At 46.5% G+C, this 17,583-nt stretch overlaps 1 protein-coding gene across 2 annotated transcripts in view; it reads right to left on the bottom strand.

Moving 5' to 3' along the window:
* Positions 1-13,936, bottom strand: part of RASA1 (RAS p21 protein activator 1) — a 926,777-nt gene extending 912,841 nt beyond the window's left edge. For both annotated transcript variants that reach the window (XM_086960862.1, XM_086960861.1), the window contains exon 1: positions 13,295-13,936. In XM_086960862.1, coding sequence (XP_086816988.1) covers positions 13,295-13,545 — 251 coding nt within the window. In that variant the 5' untranslated portion in view covers positions 13,546-13,936. The remainder of the gene's footprint in view (positions 1-13,294) is intronic.
* Positions 13,937-17,583: the final 3,647 nt, after the last annotated feature.

Here is a 17,583-nt window from a genome sequence, read left to right as displayed (position 1 = left end):
TGTTCTTTACCTGGATCTGGGTGCAAGACGCGGTCAGTGTTCTTCAGGAGAGGGAAGGGTGGTGGGGGTAATAGTAGTAGGGTCCCGAGAGGTGTTGCGAGAGAATGATGAGGATATCGGAGTAGAGTGTGCTAAGGAGAGAGAGTTGTTACCTCGATCATTGGTTCTAGGTGAGGGATGTGTTTGATCATCTTCCAGAGAAGAGTGGACAGTGGTGGAGGTAGTGGGGTCCCTAGACGTGCTGTGAGGTTTTAAAGACGCTGAGGGTGTCATTGTAGTACATGATAAGGAGATGGAATGTTTGCTTCTTTCCTCAGTTCTGAGGGATTGGGGGGGGGGGGGGTCGATGTTCTTCCGGAGTGGAAGGTGCAGAGGGGGATCTGTTAAGGTCCCGAGAGGTGCTGCTTGCGGTAGATGGTGTCCGTGCAGTGCGAGTAAAGGAAGGAGTGTTGGCGTTGCTTCTTTCCACTGATTTATGTGAAGGAAGAGGTGGAATAGAGGTGCAGAGTGAGGTAGCAGAGGGGGTTGATGCAAAGTGTGCTGAGGCCAGAGGGATGGTAGTGTCTCTATCATCATGTTGGCAGAGGTTCCTGAAACCACAGACTTATCCATGTGCATTATTAAATATGTAGTGGAGTTCTATGTTTTCTGTGCAATAGAGTACATTGTCTTCTGCCAAGAGAAACACAGGGCAGGACACTGATCTTATTGCACTGCTGGCATTGGTATTGATTCTGCAGCATGAGTAACCCTCATACTAACCACTCTGACACGCCTCTGACTGCTCGCTCTCGTTACTAGAGAGAATCAAGTGCAGAAAGGGGTGTACTTGGCCATATTTGCTAAGCCATAGTAGGAAAGAACCTATGACAGCCTCGGAACCTCGGAATCTGTGGCTAGACAGAATCTCTACCAGACAAGGCATTACGGAAGGTAAGTAATTTGTTCAACCGATAGAGCCTTCTAGCCAAAGATTCCTTACCTTAGAATAGATACCCAAGCAATGCCTCCTAGGAGGTGGGTCAGCTTTTTGACCAATGCATAGCAGACCTTAATGCAAAGCACTATTTATCTTGAGATGGTCCATTTCTGCACAGCCTTTTATTTCTTGGGTACTACGAGTTGATTGTCCACCCGGAACTCTTTAGTACGATCAAGGTAGAACAACGCTCTTTTTGGGTCTAAAAGGGAAGTCTCTCCTCCTCTTTGGAGGGAGGAGGTAGCGAAAAGGTAGGAAGGTGCTGTAGTGGCCTTCACGGAAAGAATTTTCGAATGCGTGCCCCTGAATTGGGGAACGTCCCCTGGTCACTGCTGTGTCCCGGATAGGGGCTGTAATGTTTCAATCCTTGATTGTTACTACAAAAGTTGTAATGAATCATCCACTAATCCATTCATTTAGTTCAGTGTTTTTTTAGGTTTCGCACTGCGAACCGATCGCGAACCGATCGTCGCTGCGAAACTTTATTGTGATCGTTTCTGCTTTCAAGGAGTCATGGGAGACAGAAGACAATTGATGTGCACGCGCGCGTAAACGGATCAGGTCACACGCGCTTCCCGTCTCCCATAGCTCCTTGGAAGCAGACTCATGCACGCACGCACACACGCACGCACACACACACACACACACATACAGACAGAGAGACCCACCCCGCCGCCGCACACACACACATAGAGAACACCCCCAACCCCCCCGCAGCCACGCATACACAGACGCATGCACACATGCACACACACACACACACACATACATAAAGAACCCCCCCCCCCGGCGCTTACACACACACATCCCCTACCTCGGCTCGGCGTGTCTTCTCATTACAGCTTGCGCAGGGACAGCCAACGTGCACGCGCACGGCGACGGTGTCTCCTGCGCTACAACCGTGGTTTCGGTTTCGCGGCCTAACCTTGCCATTGGCTGTACTGCCGCCAACCGGCACTTGATTCGCTGCAGAGCAATTACGCAGCTTTGTCCCTGCTTCTTGAGGAGATTTGAAAATGTTGAGAAAGGAACAAAGTGAACATGGAACATTGGGCCCCACAGGCTCTGGAATGTACAGTGATTAATACACGAGAACATGTTATACCAAATTGCTACTTTTGCGATCGGAGTCTTACCGGTGTTGTGGCAAACTCATAACCATTGACGATAATTGGTAAACTAATATGTACTCGGGCAAAGAAAAGACGAGTCCAATTAAGAAACTATCCCCATTGACTTCTGAAGTGCTGACTTAAAGGGTAAGTTTCCTGTGCTAACTTAACTGCTTGACAGCAGCGGAGACTAGCCGCTTTCTTCAGTAAACCTCCAGTGTGCAAGTCATGCACTGAAGACCTACTCACTCTTTCCGTTGCTGCCAGGGTTTCTGGGCAGCTCAAGGCTCCGTCACTACTAGTACTCTTTGGTTTGTTTTTTTCTTACAGCAATATGGCGATCTTTTTTCGTGTAGACGGCACCGTTCTGTCCAAGAGAATGTGATGTCCAGATCCTCAAAATGATTTAACCAGCTGCTTCCAATGCTTACCTGCAGTAGTGAATGTATACAAATGTTGCTGCGTAAAACCTGACATTTTCCCGTTATGACTTTTAAGCTTCACACGCTATTGACGGATATGTTGTCATGGCAGGGCTTAAAAGATTACCACCTGACTCCAAAGAGTGCCACCTTGCCCTCACATCCCGCCTACTGTTTTTTGCTCTTTTGCTTTAAACGGTGAAAGCACTAAAACGGTCTTCTGCTTTCTACAGCCCTTGGTCCATAAAACAGTCTCGCCTATTTCACCGTTTTACAGTTTTCTTTATTATTGTCATGGAAAGGCTCTTTCTTGGAAGGTAGGTCTGTCACTGTGAATCTGTACCGTTGCTACATAAGAAATCAGTCCTGTTTAAACTTTTAAAGTAATTTTAACAAGGCGCTGCTTCAAGAAACACATTACTACTTCTACTGATGAATTGTGGGAGTGATGCTCATTAAGGAGATTGTCTTTCTGAACATTTGGAAGATCATCTAAATCAGTCCTTAAATTCGGTCTGACGTAGAACCATAGGTAGTTGGTGTCTGTCACTTAATCAGAACATTGAGTGGTCTATTTATGCCATATTTAGGTTGCCGAGGAAAACACTCCCATAGGAGACACACTTGTTATACAAACAAGGAAGGATGTTTATTTAGTGCCCTTGCTGCATAGTCTAGATTTTCTCTTACATAACATTAGTGGATATTGTCATTTACCCTAATAAGCGAGACAACTAAGGTTTTCAACAATAATACCATTTGGCTCATAGGCAAAAACAGAGGCCCAAAAGACCTTTACCAAAGCAAGTAGCGTATGTTTAGGACCATACTAAACATTAGCAGCTTCTTATGTGTATAGGATAATATGCATCACGTTCGTGCCTGATAACATTTTTCAAACATTTAGGCAGCAATACATAACTGCTTTGTGGAGCAGCACACCCATAGAGGTTATTAGTATAAGTATAACGTACCCAGACCTTTTTAGTATTACATTATTAGTGATTGCGAGGTATAGGTGTCCAGTACAGTTGTATGCGCTAAGCTTCTCGGATACCATTACCATACATGTTTCTACAGATGACTAGTGTGTCAGTATTTATCTGTTGTATATCCCATTCCAAGGATGCTTCCTTTGCTTGAATATAGATACAATTTACTATGTTTCAGAAATCCATTCACTGGTGTACAAGGGCTTTTTGAAATCAAGGTTGCAGTACGAGACCAGATCTGTTGTAGCTCGGAGAGTAAAGTGATTGTTGTTGGAGAGTTTACCAAGTGCATGCAACAACTTTCCAGCAGTAGAACCAAAAACGCTTTACACAACTATAAAGGCTCTACTCGATGGAAGGGAGTGATTTTAAGTTCGAGCTAATTTGTGTTCTATATTTTATGCGCTATCTCAATCATATCTATATCCCTCCATCCTCAGCAGTCTTCGGCATAGAAGCTAGAACAGTGAAGTTTCTCATTATCTGTCTTTATTCCTTGGCTTTACGTATGTTTTCGGAAGGCCTTTGTTAGTGACACAATAGTGCAAAAAAAGTTTCTCAACGTATCCCTGGTGACGTTTGGCAAATTCTATCTTATGGGTTTTATATCAGTGTTTGGATACGTATGTTTGGCAGTGGCTTTTGTTTTCATAGTTTGGTATTTTGCAAGAATTTACAAGCTTCAAGTTTATTCCAGGTGACCTGTAACGTTCTAGCATTTTGTTGCCTGTCTCCAAGTGCACTGGGCATGGATTCTTGTTGGGCTGGTCGAATTTCCTGGACAATTCAATATAATCCTTGGGGTTTCTGATGATAGAATTCTGTGGGGGTCCTCTGTCTATTGCCAAACATAGTATTAACTTAAAGGGGTCCATTGCTTATTGTTGTTGCTTATTTGTTGCCTTGTCAATCTAATTTTCTTGCTTATTTGTTAGTAAGTGTGATCTTTGACTTCCTTTTCATGTTTGTCACGTCAATCGAGAACAAACACTGTGCCCTTACACTGCCTGCTTTTTTGGGCGGTACCCCCCCCCCTTTAAGGTTTCGCACTGCGAACCGATTGCAAAGCGATCGTCGCTGCGAAACTCTATTGTGATCGTTTCTGCTTTCAAGGAGTCATGGGAGACAGGAGACAAGTGATCAGGTCACGCGCGCTTCCTGTCTCCCATGGCTCCTTGGAAGCAGACTCACACACACGCACAAACATACAGACAGACAGACCCCCCCCCGCCGCGCATACACACACGCACTCACATAGAGAACCCCCCACCCACCCCCCCCCGCAGCCGCGCATACACACATACATGCATGCACACACACACACACACACACACACACACACACACATGCATGCATACAGAATCGCCCGGCGCTTACACACACACACACATCCCCTACCTCGGCTCGGCGTGTCTTCTCATCACAGCTTGCGCAGGGACAGCCAATGTGCACGCGCACGGCAACGCCTCTCCTGCGCTACAACCGTGGTTTCGGTTACGCATCCTAACCTTGCCATTGGCTGTACTGCCGCCAACCGGCACTTGATTCACTGCAGAGCAATTACGCAGATTTGTCCCTGCTTCTTGAAGAGTTTCCCGAGTGAGCAGTATAACACACAGGTCACTTATGGACATATTGCTTGGTGGGGCATGAGTCTAGTGTGGGGCATCTGTCTTTGCGTATGACCGACCACTGGTTGGAATACAGGCGGGGTAGGTTCAGTCTTTCATCCTTCACAGCTAATAAAGCACTTTCGCGTTGGATAAAAGTTGCGCTTTATATTGGTAAAAGTGACCTGGTGTTCACAGTGCGCGGAGAGCTGCGATCCTGTCAGATAAATATAGTTTATCGAAATGATAGATAGATGTAGTGATTCGGTGTTACATATAAGTCATGTATGAAGAAATCCCCCCCCCGAACCCAATGCACATATAGTGCTTTGCTTTAGTTGCACTCCTGAACTCCAACCATACTCTAGAAATCCGGTAGTAAATCTGGAGCACTGCAACAGTCGCCGCAAAATAAGTTCACTCTTCTTTCCCGCGGACACTGGGTGCCCTTGGCACCACCCGTGGCCTTGTCTCTCCCGGTGCCCGGGCTCCTTTCTACCCCAGGGTGCTTGGCAGCAGCCGGGCCTCGCCCGCTATCCCCTGTGCCAACCTCATCTCCGTGGGACGCTGAAACTACAGTCCGAAACCAACCGGCCTAATCTCTACCTCTCCATGAGACCGGTATTGTGCGCTGAGTTTTAGTGCCTCCCCTCACATTTTTTTCTCTTTAAATCCGTTTGTTTTCCAGGTGCTACCTTCTTGGGTTTCAAAGAATGCAGACTTTTTCGGCGCCCGTTGAGTTGTCATTTTACTCATTTATTACACTTCACCTGACCATACAGTGGACACATTGTTAGATGAACACCATGTCAATCCGACCTCCCCGCCTGCTTTGATAGAGGTTTGTGCTCCCGTATTTCTTTTACGTTAAATGGGGCGAGTTTAGCGATTCAAAGGAGAATACCACAGGTGAAGGCATCACGGGCATCTATTTTTCCACAAATGGTTCTGGGAGATTTTGATGCGAGGGCTCCTCTGATTAGTGTTTTTATATTTACAATAACGTGGTTATGTAAAAAAAAAAAAAGAAGAAAAAAAAGGCATATTTGTAGGATATAAAACAACCTTTCAAAAGGCACCATAACACCCCGCACGGCCCTTGGGTGCCCCAGGGTGGGGGGCGGGCGTACAGGGGCCGGAGAAATGTGTGACCGGAAGTTGGAAGCAGCGCCTCACTCCACTTCCTGCAACAAGTTCCTTTTTACGGTGACTGTGGCTCTTTCTAAAGTCTGCCCCGGCGTCACTGCACCTGCTACACGGATAACTATGTCCCTGTGAATTATCGGGGCTGCCGCTGACGTGCCCCTGTTCCAGCACAGAACACACCTGGTTGTGGTTCGCCCAGAGAGCAGACCGCCACCTGCCCCACCCCCATTCAAGCTAATTAGGTCAGAATAATTGTGCAGCTACAGATTAAGATGCTCATTTAGACTCCAATGAAAACAAGCATTTGCAATGCAATAGGTCTCGCATTGACACAAGTCTGAGCTGTTAACATTGTAAATACTGTTTAAAAAAAAATAAAAGGCATTGTTATTTGCAATGTCAATAGCTCAAACTCACGTCAATGTGAAACCTATTGCATTGTAAATGCTTGTTATTTATTCATTTCTTTTCGTAGTTAGAGTTGTTATTCACTTTATTTCAAATGCCTTCATTATCCAAATACATGTTATTGATTGATCCAATACATTTCGGCTATTACAAGCCTTCGTCAGAGACCATGGGCCTCAGGATGGCGGGCGGACTTTGCCTGTCCGCCATCCTCGTGGTAATAGGGACCGCCCGCCATAAGGGCGGGGGTCCCGTGGGGGGTATTAGGATGTGCCCGCCACAGTGGCGGGCACATCCTGTATTTTTAGCATTGTGGCGGGTGGTGCTCTCTGCAACGCCCGCCACAATGCTAAAATGCATGTAAGCATTTGCATTTACAAAGCGGCAGGCACTGCGTGGTGCCTGCCGCTTTGTAAATGCAAATGAAGGGGGGTACCACAGGTACCCCCCCCCCCGTGTTCACCCCCTACTCTCCTTCACTCCGGGGGCCCGCACGGGCCCGCAGAATGAAGTCTGCCTGCCTTTCCGTGGTGGCAAAGCAACTGCAGACGCCCATCCAAATATGGCTGGCGGTGTCTGATAGACACCGCCACCATATGAACCCTTTTCCGCCCCGGTGGCGGCGGTGCTTGCCTCCGCTGCGGTCTCCCCCGCCATTGCAATGTGGCGGGGGGAAAAGGGTGGCGTGCGGGCATTTATGTTGGGCGGATTGCCACCGTCACCATGGCGGTGGCGATCCGCCCGACATCGTAATGGACCCCCATGTGTCTAAAAATAAATGTATAATTTTAGTACATGAGAAAGCATAAGATTTGTTACTAGAACGGTAATTTTCTAATAGGTAATGTGAGACTGTTCCATAAAAATGAAGTTATGGTGTGATCAAAAGTGACCGAAAACAGTGGCAAGGTGATTTAGAACCAAATGGGTATTAACCTTGGTGTTCCATTGTGTTTACTATTATAACGCGGTTGGTTACAGGCTTCTAAACGTTTTGCCAACATGGTGAGCTGCTCGGGGTGTCTGTGATAGTGCTGCGGTGCATAATCTGTATTCGGACTCTAAGCGGCTTACGTTATATTTAATGTGGCAGTGACCTCGCTATGATTCAGGTTAATGGCGGTGCCGTGTATCAAGGTTAAACGTGCTCATGTAGAACGCAGTGAGACACCGCTTAGCTTTAGCCTTAATAAAATTCAATTGGATGCGCTTTAACTTACTTGGAGTTGTGTGCCTTTCACAATGTTCGTGGTAGAATGTTGCTGCTTGCAAAAGTCCCATGCAATGAGTAGATGCCTGTTTGTGAATGGTGAAATAATAAATGGACTAGACAGTGGGGGGCATGTTGAAGTCTGTTATGTCGCGAGTGGTAAAAATTATGTAAAGACTAGATTACAGCCACTCTGCGAGTGCCATATTAGAATTCCATAGTAAACATAGTGATCCCTCAATTATAGGTGTCTGCAGTTTATAAATCAATCTTGTGTTGAACAACAAATTATGTTATGACACAAAACAAATCACTACTTCCATTAACTGCTGTATGAAAAAAAGCTATAAATTATTAATTTCCTATTTACAAGGGAGATCTCTCAGGGGCATGTAGGAAAAAAGTTCTAAAGCGTAAATGAATACATGGTTATAGGTAACAACTATATTCCACTCTGTCATTCACCCCCAACGGTTTGAGGGTTTCTAGTCTATAAATCCTATAATTCTCTCTTTGCAACAATAGTTTGTTGTTGTCTTTTCCTTCCGTTTTTGGTACTCTCTCTTGTACCGTGAATCTGAGTTGACTGATGTGTGACGCTTCCATGAAATGACTTGCTACCAATGATTTAGTCATTCTGTTGCGTATGTTTGATTTATGTGCATTGATTCTGGTCTTAACTTTTTGTTCTGTTTTACCAACATAACCTTGACCGCAGGGACATTTTAGAAGATACACAACGTTCATAGTGTCACATGCGGCTGATACTTTCAATTTAATTGTGTGTCCTTTCCTTGGATGGGTAATGATCGCTCCTCTTATAACATTATTACAATTGCTGCAATTACAGCAAGGTATTGTTTTGTGGTATGTATCATCTCTTTTTAAGGTTTTAGGCTTTAGTATTTCTCCCAAGTTACTCACTCTTTGGTATGCAAAAATTGGTTCCTCCATAAAAATGTGATTGAATTCTTGTTCTTGTGCCAGTATAGACCAATGTCGTTTAATGATATTCTTGAATGCTTTGCTTTTGGTGGAATATTTAGAGACTATGACTACCCTGGTATTTTCTTTTTTGGGTGTTTTCTCCAGGAGTTTATTTCCGGTCTTCTGTGCACATTGCGTTTTAGCTTGGTTTAATACATCCTGAGGGTACCCTCTTTGTTGAAATCTGGTTTCCATTTCCACAATTCGGTTGTTTGCTATTTCTGGTGATGATGCAATTATTTTCACCCGCAACATTTGTGAGTACGGTAAATGTTTTTTTAGGCTTTCCTGATGGAAGCTGTGGTAGTGTAGGAGGTTATTACGGTCCGTAGGTTTACTGTATATATCTGTATTGAAACCTGTGTTGGTTCTTGTGATCTCCACATCCAGAATAGGCAATTTTTGATGCGTGTATTTCTGATGTAAATTGGATTCGGTCATCTTTCTTGTTGAGATCTGCGATTGCTTCTATTAAGGTTGTTTTTGATCCACTGCATAGTATTAACACATCATCAATGTATCTTAAAATGAGTTTTGTGTGCGTTTTCCATGGTTGCTGTGATAGGATGTGTTATTCCTCATATCTTTCCATAAAAAGATTTGCATAGGCTGGAGCTGTCGAATTTCCCATGGAGGTTCCAGATTGTTGCAAAAAGTATTGTTCCTTCCATTTAAAATAACTATGGAATAGAGTGAAACATAGAAGTACCATGAAAAATACTTTCATTTCCATGTCTAGCTCAGTTTGTAGCAGTGCATATTCAAAGGATTCAATCCCTTCTTTATGGGATATGGAAGTGTATAACGCTCTGACATCCATAGTGCACAGTAAGATTGGTTCTTCCGGTGTAAGTGTAAGGGTTCGTAATTTGTTTAAGAAGTCGGTAGTGCCCTCAACGTATGTTCTCATTTTCGTGACGCTTGGTTGCAGGTATTTATCTTGTAATTGTCTGATTGGTTGGTGGATACTGCCTCTTGTGGACACAATTGGACAGAATGATGGTTTTTGTACGTCCTTGTGTATTTTTGGGACCATGTAAATCGTAGGTAGGACTGTAATGGATTTTGAAAAGCTGTTCCTATTTCCATAACCCCTGTGTTGATGTTGTACCTGATGTGCAGGTGTCTGAGAAACCGGTCAGACTGTACCCGTCATGTCTCTAAGAGAGAAGCATGCTCTTACTCTACCGACTCAATACAATTTAATTTTTTGTGTGCATGCCTGTGCCAAGGATGCTTGCACTGCAGATTGTGATGTACCCATTGTGTAGATGGAGCTCGCATTGCAATGGCATATGTTATTCAAACCCAGTATGTTCTAGAAAGGCTTCCCACCTAAATGATAATGCTTCTACTATATTCTGATGATGTCCTGTAAATTCAAACTGCACCTTCTTTGATTATTTGCAAACTGATCTATGCAAATACACCTAATTTGGATTACCATGCTTCTTGATGAAAAGACCCCAGTGACTTTAAAATGTGGGTAGTCACAAAAGCTCCCCGTGAGAATAGATCTTGCAATCAGTGAAGAGGTTACTCTAGCTGTATGTAGAGAAAAGCATTCAATTCAACGTGCATAGATCATTAGATCTTTCATAACAAAGCACCCGCTTTCTTTAAACAAAATTAAAAAACTCAATTAGCTATCTCGTCAAGATATGCTTTCCACAAAATAAAAAAGACAAAAGGAAATAATTGAATGTAATGTATGGATAACTAGAAAAAAAAAGATTCTATAAACAAACAGAAACATAGAGCTTGTTAGTTATAATTTGTCAACTACATACACAGTCAGAAAAGTGCAATGGACCTACAGAAAAGGGAAAATTATGTGGTTCCCAAACTTTTCACTCCTGAGGACCCCCTTTGAGTCACTACTGGAAGCAGTGGACCCAAGCAATTTGTATGATTTAAATCTCAAACATTAAAACTGTAATTCGAAGGGGGAAAAAAACACACATGTGCACATCAAACAAAGACTAAACTTGACATACTAAAAATTTTAGTATTTTTATATTAGAAATATTTGCAAAAATTGAAAAATCCTATTGGGAAGGTTGGTGCTGCACCCCACAACTAGCTTTCATCGTTAGGTTTTATTTCGCAGCCCGAGGCTCCTGCCATGGGTGAATTGGAAACCTAAAGCTGCTCTGGCAAATGTTGTCAGACCAGTCCCCGTACAGTGCACACAAAGTACAACAAGTGAGCCTGACCACTACAAAGGCTGCTTTTAGTGGGGCTTTCCCCAAAAACATTTGGGGGGAAATGGTGCACTTTACAACACATTTGTCATTATATATTAAATGGTATTAGCTTTTAAAGCATAGTAAACAATGACCTTACTATGCACCAGGATACAACAATCTTTTGTCAATCTTCAATAATTGCCAATCATCAGTAATTCCCTCACTACTACCCTCCCACAGTGTCTCTCATCTCTCCATAGCCCCAGTCACTAGTATTTAATTTTTGTAATAGTATCTCTCATACCACAGGTTGTCAGAGCACTTTACATCAAATACATACACAGACAATTAGTAAGTAAAATGTATTCGACCAATTGTATGACCATAACAAGGTAAAAAAAAAAAATCACAGTTCATAGTTAAGATCAGAGACAATTAATCATATGTGTGTAAATCATTGAATAGAAAATGCTACATAAGGCAAAGGGGACTACAAGGTGTAGGATTCACATGTCATCCATTCTAGTGGGCCTTTTTTAAGAGTGCTTGGTCTGGAGAAGCACAAACTCAGGATTCAGAACATAACATAGGGGTTAGAGTTGACTTTACTAATAAGGATTTATTTGTACTGTAACAAACCTTTTATTTGCAGCATCGAGAAAATGAAAGCCTGGGAAAAAGCTTAACTTACTGACTTGTACCATGCAGTTTGCATGCAGCTCTTTGATGGCAGTTCATAGCTCACTGTGCTAGACTACGATTGGAACTTTTAAACTGCACAATAATAAAACAATATCTGTGGCAAAAGCAGGTACCCACTGAGCTATGCACAAAACAAAATAATGGTTTTAAAAAAAAGCGTGGTGGACAATCTTTGCACTGGCATATTAACTATCAGCACTAACTAAGATGAGTCAAAGCTGCCACTGGACAAAAACCCCATCTCTCTACAGCAGGTACATTAATCACCAGATTTATCTTGACACTTTTATTGCTGCCCAAAAACTGCTGATCATACAAGGAACTTTGCAGCGCTTTTAAGACTGCTGTCTGCGGACCCCCTAGGATTGTGTCAAGGACCCCTGGCCTGGGGGTCCGCGGACCCCAGTTCAGTTTGGGAACTACATGATCTCTGGTCAATATATTTTTGGCTACAAGGTGACTCGCTTGTTAGCAATAAAATATTGGTGGGCGGTACCAAGGAAATGTTTTGCTTGGTATTTTCAATAGGAGTCGATGGGTTGAAATAAATCCTAATATTCTCAAATGGTGCATTCCATTGCTTATCACACTTTTTTGTGTGTGGTGGTGAGCGACATTAAGTTGGAAGATAAGATGTGAATTATACGATGCTGTGTTAGTATAGATAAAATTCAATAATGAAATGGGAATGGTTAGGACTAATTTTTAGTGCTCGACACAGCTTGGCGACGTTGTGCAGTACTCAGGCCCTTTCAATTCTCAGCAAAAGTTCGCAGCTTTATAACATCTCACTCTCTGCACCTCTCTAACAAGAGCAACGGTATTGCCTATAATTCCTGTACACTTGCCACTAACCATAGAATAAGAACAACACGTGGACATCGTGAGAACATCAACCTTCGCGAATTTGATTAGTCAAAAAAATCTTGTTTACAGTGTCCCGAGTATTATCGCCCTGGAAAATAGTTTCACATAAATGAGAGACCAACGAATGTTTTCCAACGCACTGAGCAAATTAGTAAGCATCTTCACTAATGAAAAGTACATCATAAAGCTCGCTACACAACTGTACGGCAAAAAAATACGTTGTTCGTCATTTGGACACCTGCTGTCAATTCACTAGGACAGCTCCTCGGTCCCAGAGTGCACCATCAATCACTGCTCTCCACCCCAGAGCCCGCGATCAGATCTGACAGTGACAGCTCGCTGGGGAGGCCGCATACACACCACACGTTCCCGCAAACATTACACCCGGCACGGTTTTGGAACTTGACGGGAACTTGACGGCCCGATCCTGCCCAAAGTTTGGGCAGGATCGGGCCGAACCCTGGGCTCAGAGGGCAGTACGCCCTCTTCTCACCAACACTTCTGAGAGGCGAGCTAATACCAGAAGGTGTTTAAGTTGTCCACACAAAGCCCATATGGATCTGCAACTCTGCCGTGCTGAAACAGACAAGCATGTTCCCGTTCACAGGGCGGGCAGCATAAGGGTCAAAAGCACCGGGAGATCTGCCATAACCCCCGAATCGGTACTCACTGGTTAGGCGCCGGAGCGGTCAGCGGAATCTCCACCTCTTCCTCCTCGTACTCCGGCCCGTCTAGAGAGTCCGGCTCCTCTGCAGCTCCGGAGGCTCCGGGTGGAGGAGGCAGTGGTGGGAAGGCGGGCCCGGCTTCAGGGGAAGGACCGATAGGATCATCTCCCGCTGGCGAAGAAGGTGGCGAGAGCGGCTGCAACACCGGCAGCTTCCCCCAGACCGGGGGCGCATCCCCGCCAGCCTCCGCCGACATCGCAGGGAGCGGCGGTTGCAGGCCCCCAGCGTAGGAAACGGGCCCCGCGGTGCACACACTGGGCGGGGGGCACTACCAGGAGCGGAGTCTTCCAAACGGAAGAGGAAAAGGGGACGAGACCCACGGCGCGCGACACGGCACAGGGAGGCGGTGCGCGCCAGGCCTCTCTGGCTGCCTGGAACCTGTGCGCGCGCTCCCCAGCCTGTCGCGAGCACGCCTCCTTCTGGCTACTAGCTGTGCGTGCACTGTCCCAGCCGCCGCGGTCACAGCGGGCCGCCTCTCCTCTCAGCTGGATTCGCTGCCGGGGGCGGGGTGGGGGGCGGTTCATAGGTTCTATCTGCAGACTGCCTTCCCCGTTGAAAAAGAGGGCTCTTCCCATTCCCTTCATGTCCGGACTTGAAGAGCGGGAGTGCTAAGACTTTCCATTGCAGGGTATCGGTAGGTGCCCTGAGTTCTGACCCTGCCGACGTCCAGCTCGGAATGAGTATCGTGACAATTGCGCCACGCTTTGCTTCCCGTCTTAGGCTTCTTCCCTGTCAGCCGAATTCCACAAATCGGGCCGTGGCACGCCCGATAATGTCCCTTTTTGTTGCGCCTCTTGCCAGCTCCCCTCGTGACCTCATGGAGGGATGGCATCGCGGTCTTTACTGACCCGTAAACGAGTATTACGTTTTCAAAGCAACTTAAAATAGGTATTTTACAGATTTATGACTAGCTGGAATCCCTCCTTTCATTCAAACCTCTTAATCAACGCGATTGGCTGATGTTGACGTCTGGTACGCATCTGTTTGGTTAATTGTTCATTTCTGTATAAGGTTGTATGTTTATGCCAGTAACGACATTTGTGGCACTTTGAGTTTTGTGCCTATGTTAAAGTTTTTCTGACGTGCAATTTTGGGTCAGTATGCAAATTACTAATTTTAATATTGAATGTAGTAGTAACCGGTGAATTAATGATGTTGCACTTCAAACAATTTTGAATTATTTTGTTCAGACGTTTGATTAATAATGTTGAATAGTTAGACTACATTTTCGGACGGGACACCATTTATTTCAAGTGTCTGGTGTTCTGACCATCTTGCTACTGCTCATTCCCCTCTACCCAATCAGTAACTGTTGGACCCGGCCCATTAGGCAGGTTCACCCCTAGACTTTTTGCGTTTTCCTAGCCTATTTATGGAACCTGGTATTTGTGATTTTAGGCCTCTGCGCACTTTTTCACTGTGGTACAGTGTAAAGTGCTTGAGCTCTCTGTGGATGAATGGTGAGTGACCTGCCCTCCCATAGGAATGAATGGGGAATATGTATGCCCATGGTAGTTCCTGATGCGTGGGGAGTGCAGGGGCGAGTTTGGTATGAGAGAACTCGTGAGAATGAATGCCGCAAAATGATGTATGCGACATGGCTGTGTCTAGTCTAGAAGTCCTACTTTTGGAAGTTGGCATATTTGTGCAAGTTGGTGCTAGCGTGTGATTGGCTGGTGAGCCTGGCCCAGAGTGCATGGGCCTGCTTGTGGATTGACTGTCTGGTTTGAGGATGACAGGGGCTGGAGAGCCCAGGAGGTTGTCTGAAGTCAGCCCATGGATGAAAGGCAGCATCTGCTGCCAGGGAAGTGGGAGGAGATGGCACCTGATAGTGAAGGGCTGTTCCTGTGTAACTACAAAGCTGGCTCCACCTCCCGCTGGGCGACTGACACCTCTGTCCCTGATACTGAAGGGGACTTCCCTCTAAACCAGTCCAGCTGGTTCTCACACTGCCTGCTTCAAAGGACTTCAAAGAACTTCAAAGGTTTTGCACTGTATAAAAAGGGGTTGTATCCCCTTCCAAATTGTTCTTGTTCTCAACTTGAATCTGCCAGGGGCTGCTGCTGCTGGAGCTAAGGGGAATCCCTGGCTCTGCCCAGCCCCTGGGCACCTGATGGACTTTCCTGGACTCCTGGGGGACCCCTCTGCCTTGCTGGGCTGATGGGGGGGACTTTGCTTTGCCCCCTGGGACTCTCTGGACCTTTGTGCAGCATGGTGGAGCTGCATTGCTGGAAGGACCCTTTTTACTTTTTATTCTAGCGCTTTGGGAGCGCTTTATTGCCCATAGCGCTTTCGAGCGCTTTATTTTTGATTCTAGCGCTGAGGAGCGCTTTGCCAGCCTGGCGAGTGCCCACCTCGCTTATTTGTTACTTTATTTAAACTTCGGCTGCCCACGCCGGTATTGCCGATCTTTTAAAATGCCTCCCCGCCTGCCTGCCTAAAGGAGAAGGGCCGCTGCGCTGCCCGCAGCGACCCGGAAGTGGATGGCCGGCCGGCCAATCCCAGCGCGGCCGGCCGGAAGTCCCGCCCCCGCAGCCCGAGAGGAGAGAAGCTGCCCGGGGGAGAGAAGGAGGACGAGTGATGGCGGCTGGTCTGCAGGGCTCCCGTGAGCGGAGGGAGCCCTGCAGCGAGAGGAGCGGCCTGAGGACGGAAGCGGAGGGGGCGCGAGGCACATTTGTCGGTGCCTGCCCCCACCGCGAGGCTCCCCGGCGAGAGAGAGGAGGCAGCATGGCGGCCGGATCGCAGGGCTCCCGGGATGCGAGGGAGCCCTGCTGCAGGAGGAAGACCGGCAGCAACGAGAGCCCCGGTGAGTCTGGGCTGGAGTGGGGCAGAGCAGGGGAGGGGCGCCGGGACGCGATGTCGGTGTCCGCCCCTCCCCCGCAGTAGCGCGAGCTCGCGCTCGAGAGAGAAGCCACGAAGGCTTCAAGGGCGGCCCCAGATGGCAGTGGGCCGCCCCAACGTTACGAAGAGTGCCAGAAGGAAGCCATGAAGGCTTCATGGGCGGCCCCGGTTGGCAGTGGGTCGCCCCAACGTGCACGGAGCCCGGAGAGGCTCCCCGCCCCATTCGTGTGTGTATTTCGCGCCCTGAGAGGCGCTGGGGGCATTCCATGAAGTGAATGGAGAGTCAGGGCGGCCCCGTTTGGCAGTGGGTCGCCCCAACGCTTTGAGAGAGCCTGTGTGGCCCAGAGGGGCCATATGTGTTTTTAAGAGCCTGTGTGGCTCCAACGTTTGACCAGTGTTGGCCAGAGCCTGTGTGGCTCCAACGTGCACAGTGTATGTGTTCTAGAGCCTGTGAGGCTCCAGCCTGGGCGCAGTTTGCTCCTAAGGGCCAGTGAGGGCCCTGGCGCAGTTCTTTTGTTCTCCAGGTGCCCAGCACTTAGTGGGCACCTGCCACGTTTAGGCTTTTTGAACTTTAAGACTGGCGCTGCATGGCAGCGCAACCCTGACACTGAGACTCAGGGCGTCTGAGCCCCAACAAGGCCCTTGGCCTAGGGACTGCCACAGGTGGTGGCTTATGGGAGTCTGCGCTGCACCCCTGAATGTATTTTATTGCATCATGTGCCCTATTCTTAACACCTCTGAATGTGTTACTGCATCATGTGTCTTCCTTTCCATGCGCTGCACCTCTGAATGTTTAGTCATCATGTGTCTTCTTGCGCTGCACCCCTGAATGTATTTTATTGCATCATGTGCCCTATTCTTAACACCTCTGAATGTGTTACTGCATCATGTGTCTTCCTTTCCATGCGCTGCACCTCTGAATGGTTAGTCATCATGTGTCTTCTTGCGCTGCACCCCTGAATGTAGTTTATTGCATCATGTGCTCTATTCTTACTCCTCTGAATGTAGGTTATTGCATCATGGGTAATGTGTCCTTTTCCTAGACCCCTAAATGCTGAGTGATACTTAGGTGGTTGTCTTTTCTACTCCTCTGAATGTAGGTTTATTGCATCATGAGTAATGTATTCTTTCTTAGACCCCTAATGCTGTGTGATACTTAGGTGGTTCTTCTTTCTTAGTACAGGTGGTCCTAGTAAGGTCCTGGTTCCTGTTACCAGTGGTTACTGGTTGTTATCTTTGTGATTACCATTTTATGTTTTACTATTTCATTCTAGAAGTGATTTTATATTCTACATTTTATCTAGAAGTGCTATATCTGAATATGACAGTGGCCCTTGTGGCCCTGTCTTGTGTACATAATCCCTGTGAATATTGCCCGTGCCAGTTGGCACCA

The sequence above is a fragment of the Lissotriton vulgaris genome, chromosome 3_1 (assembly GCF_964263255.1).
Source record: "Lissotriton vulgaris chromosome 3_1, aLisVul1.2, whole genome shotgun sequence".
Classification (NCBI taxonomy): Eukaryota; Metazoa; Chordata; class Amphibia; order Caudata; family Salamandridae; genus Lissotriton; species Lissotriton vulgaris.
Note: the sequence above shows the minus strand (reverse complement) of the source record. Positions and strands in the feature narration are given on the sequence as shown.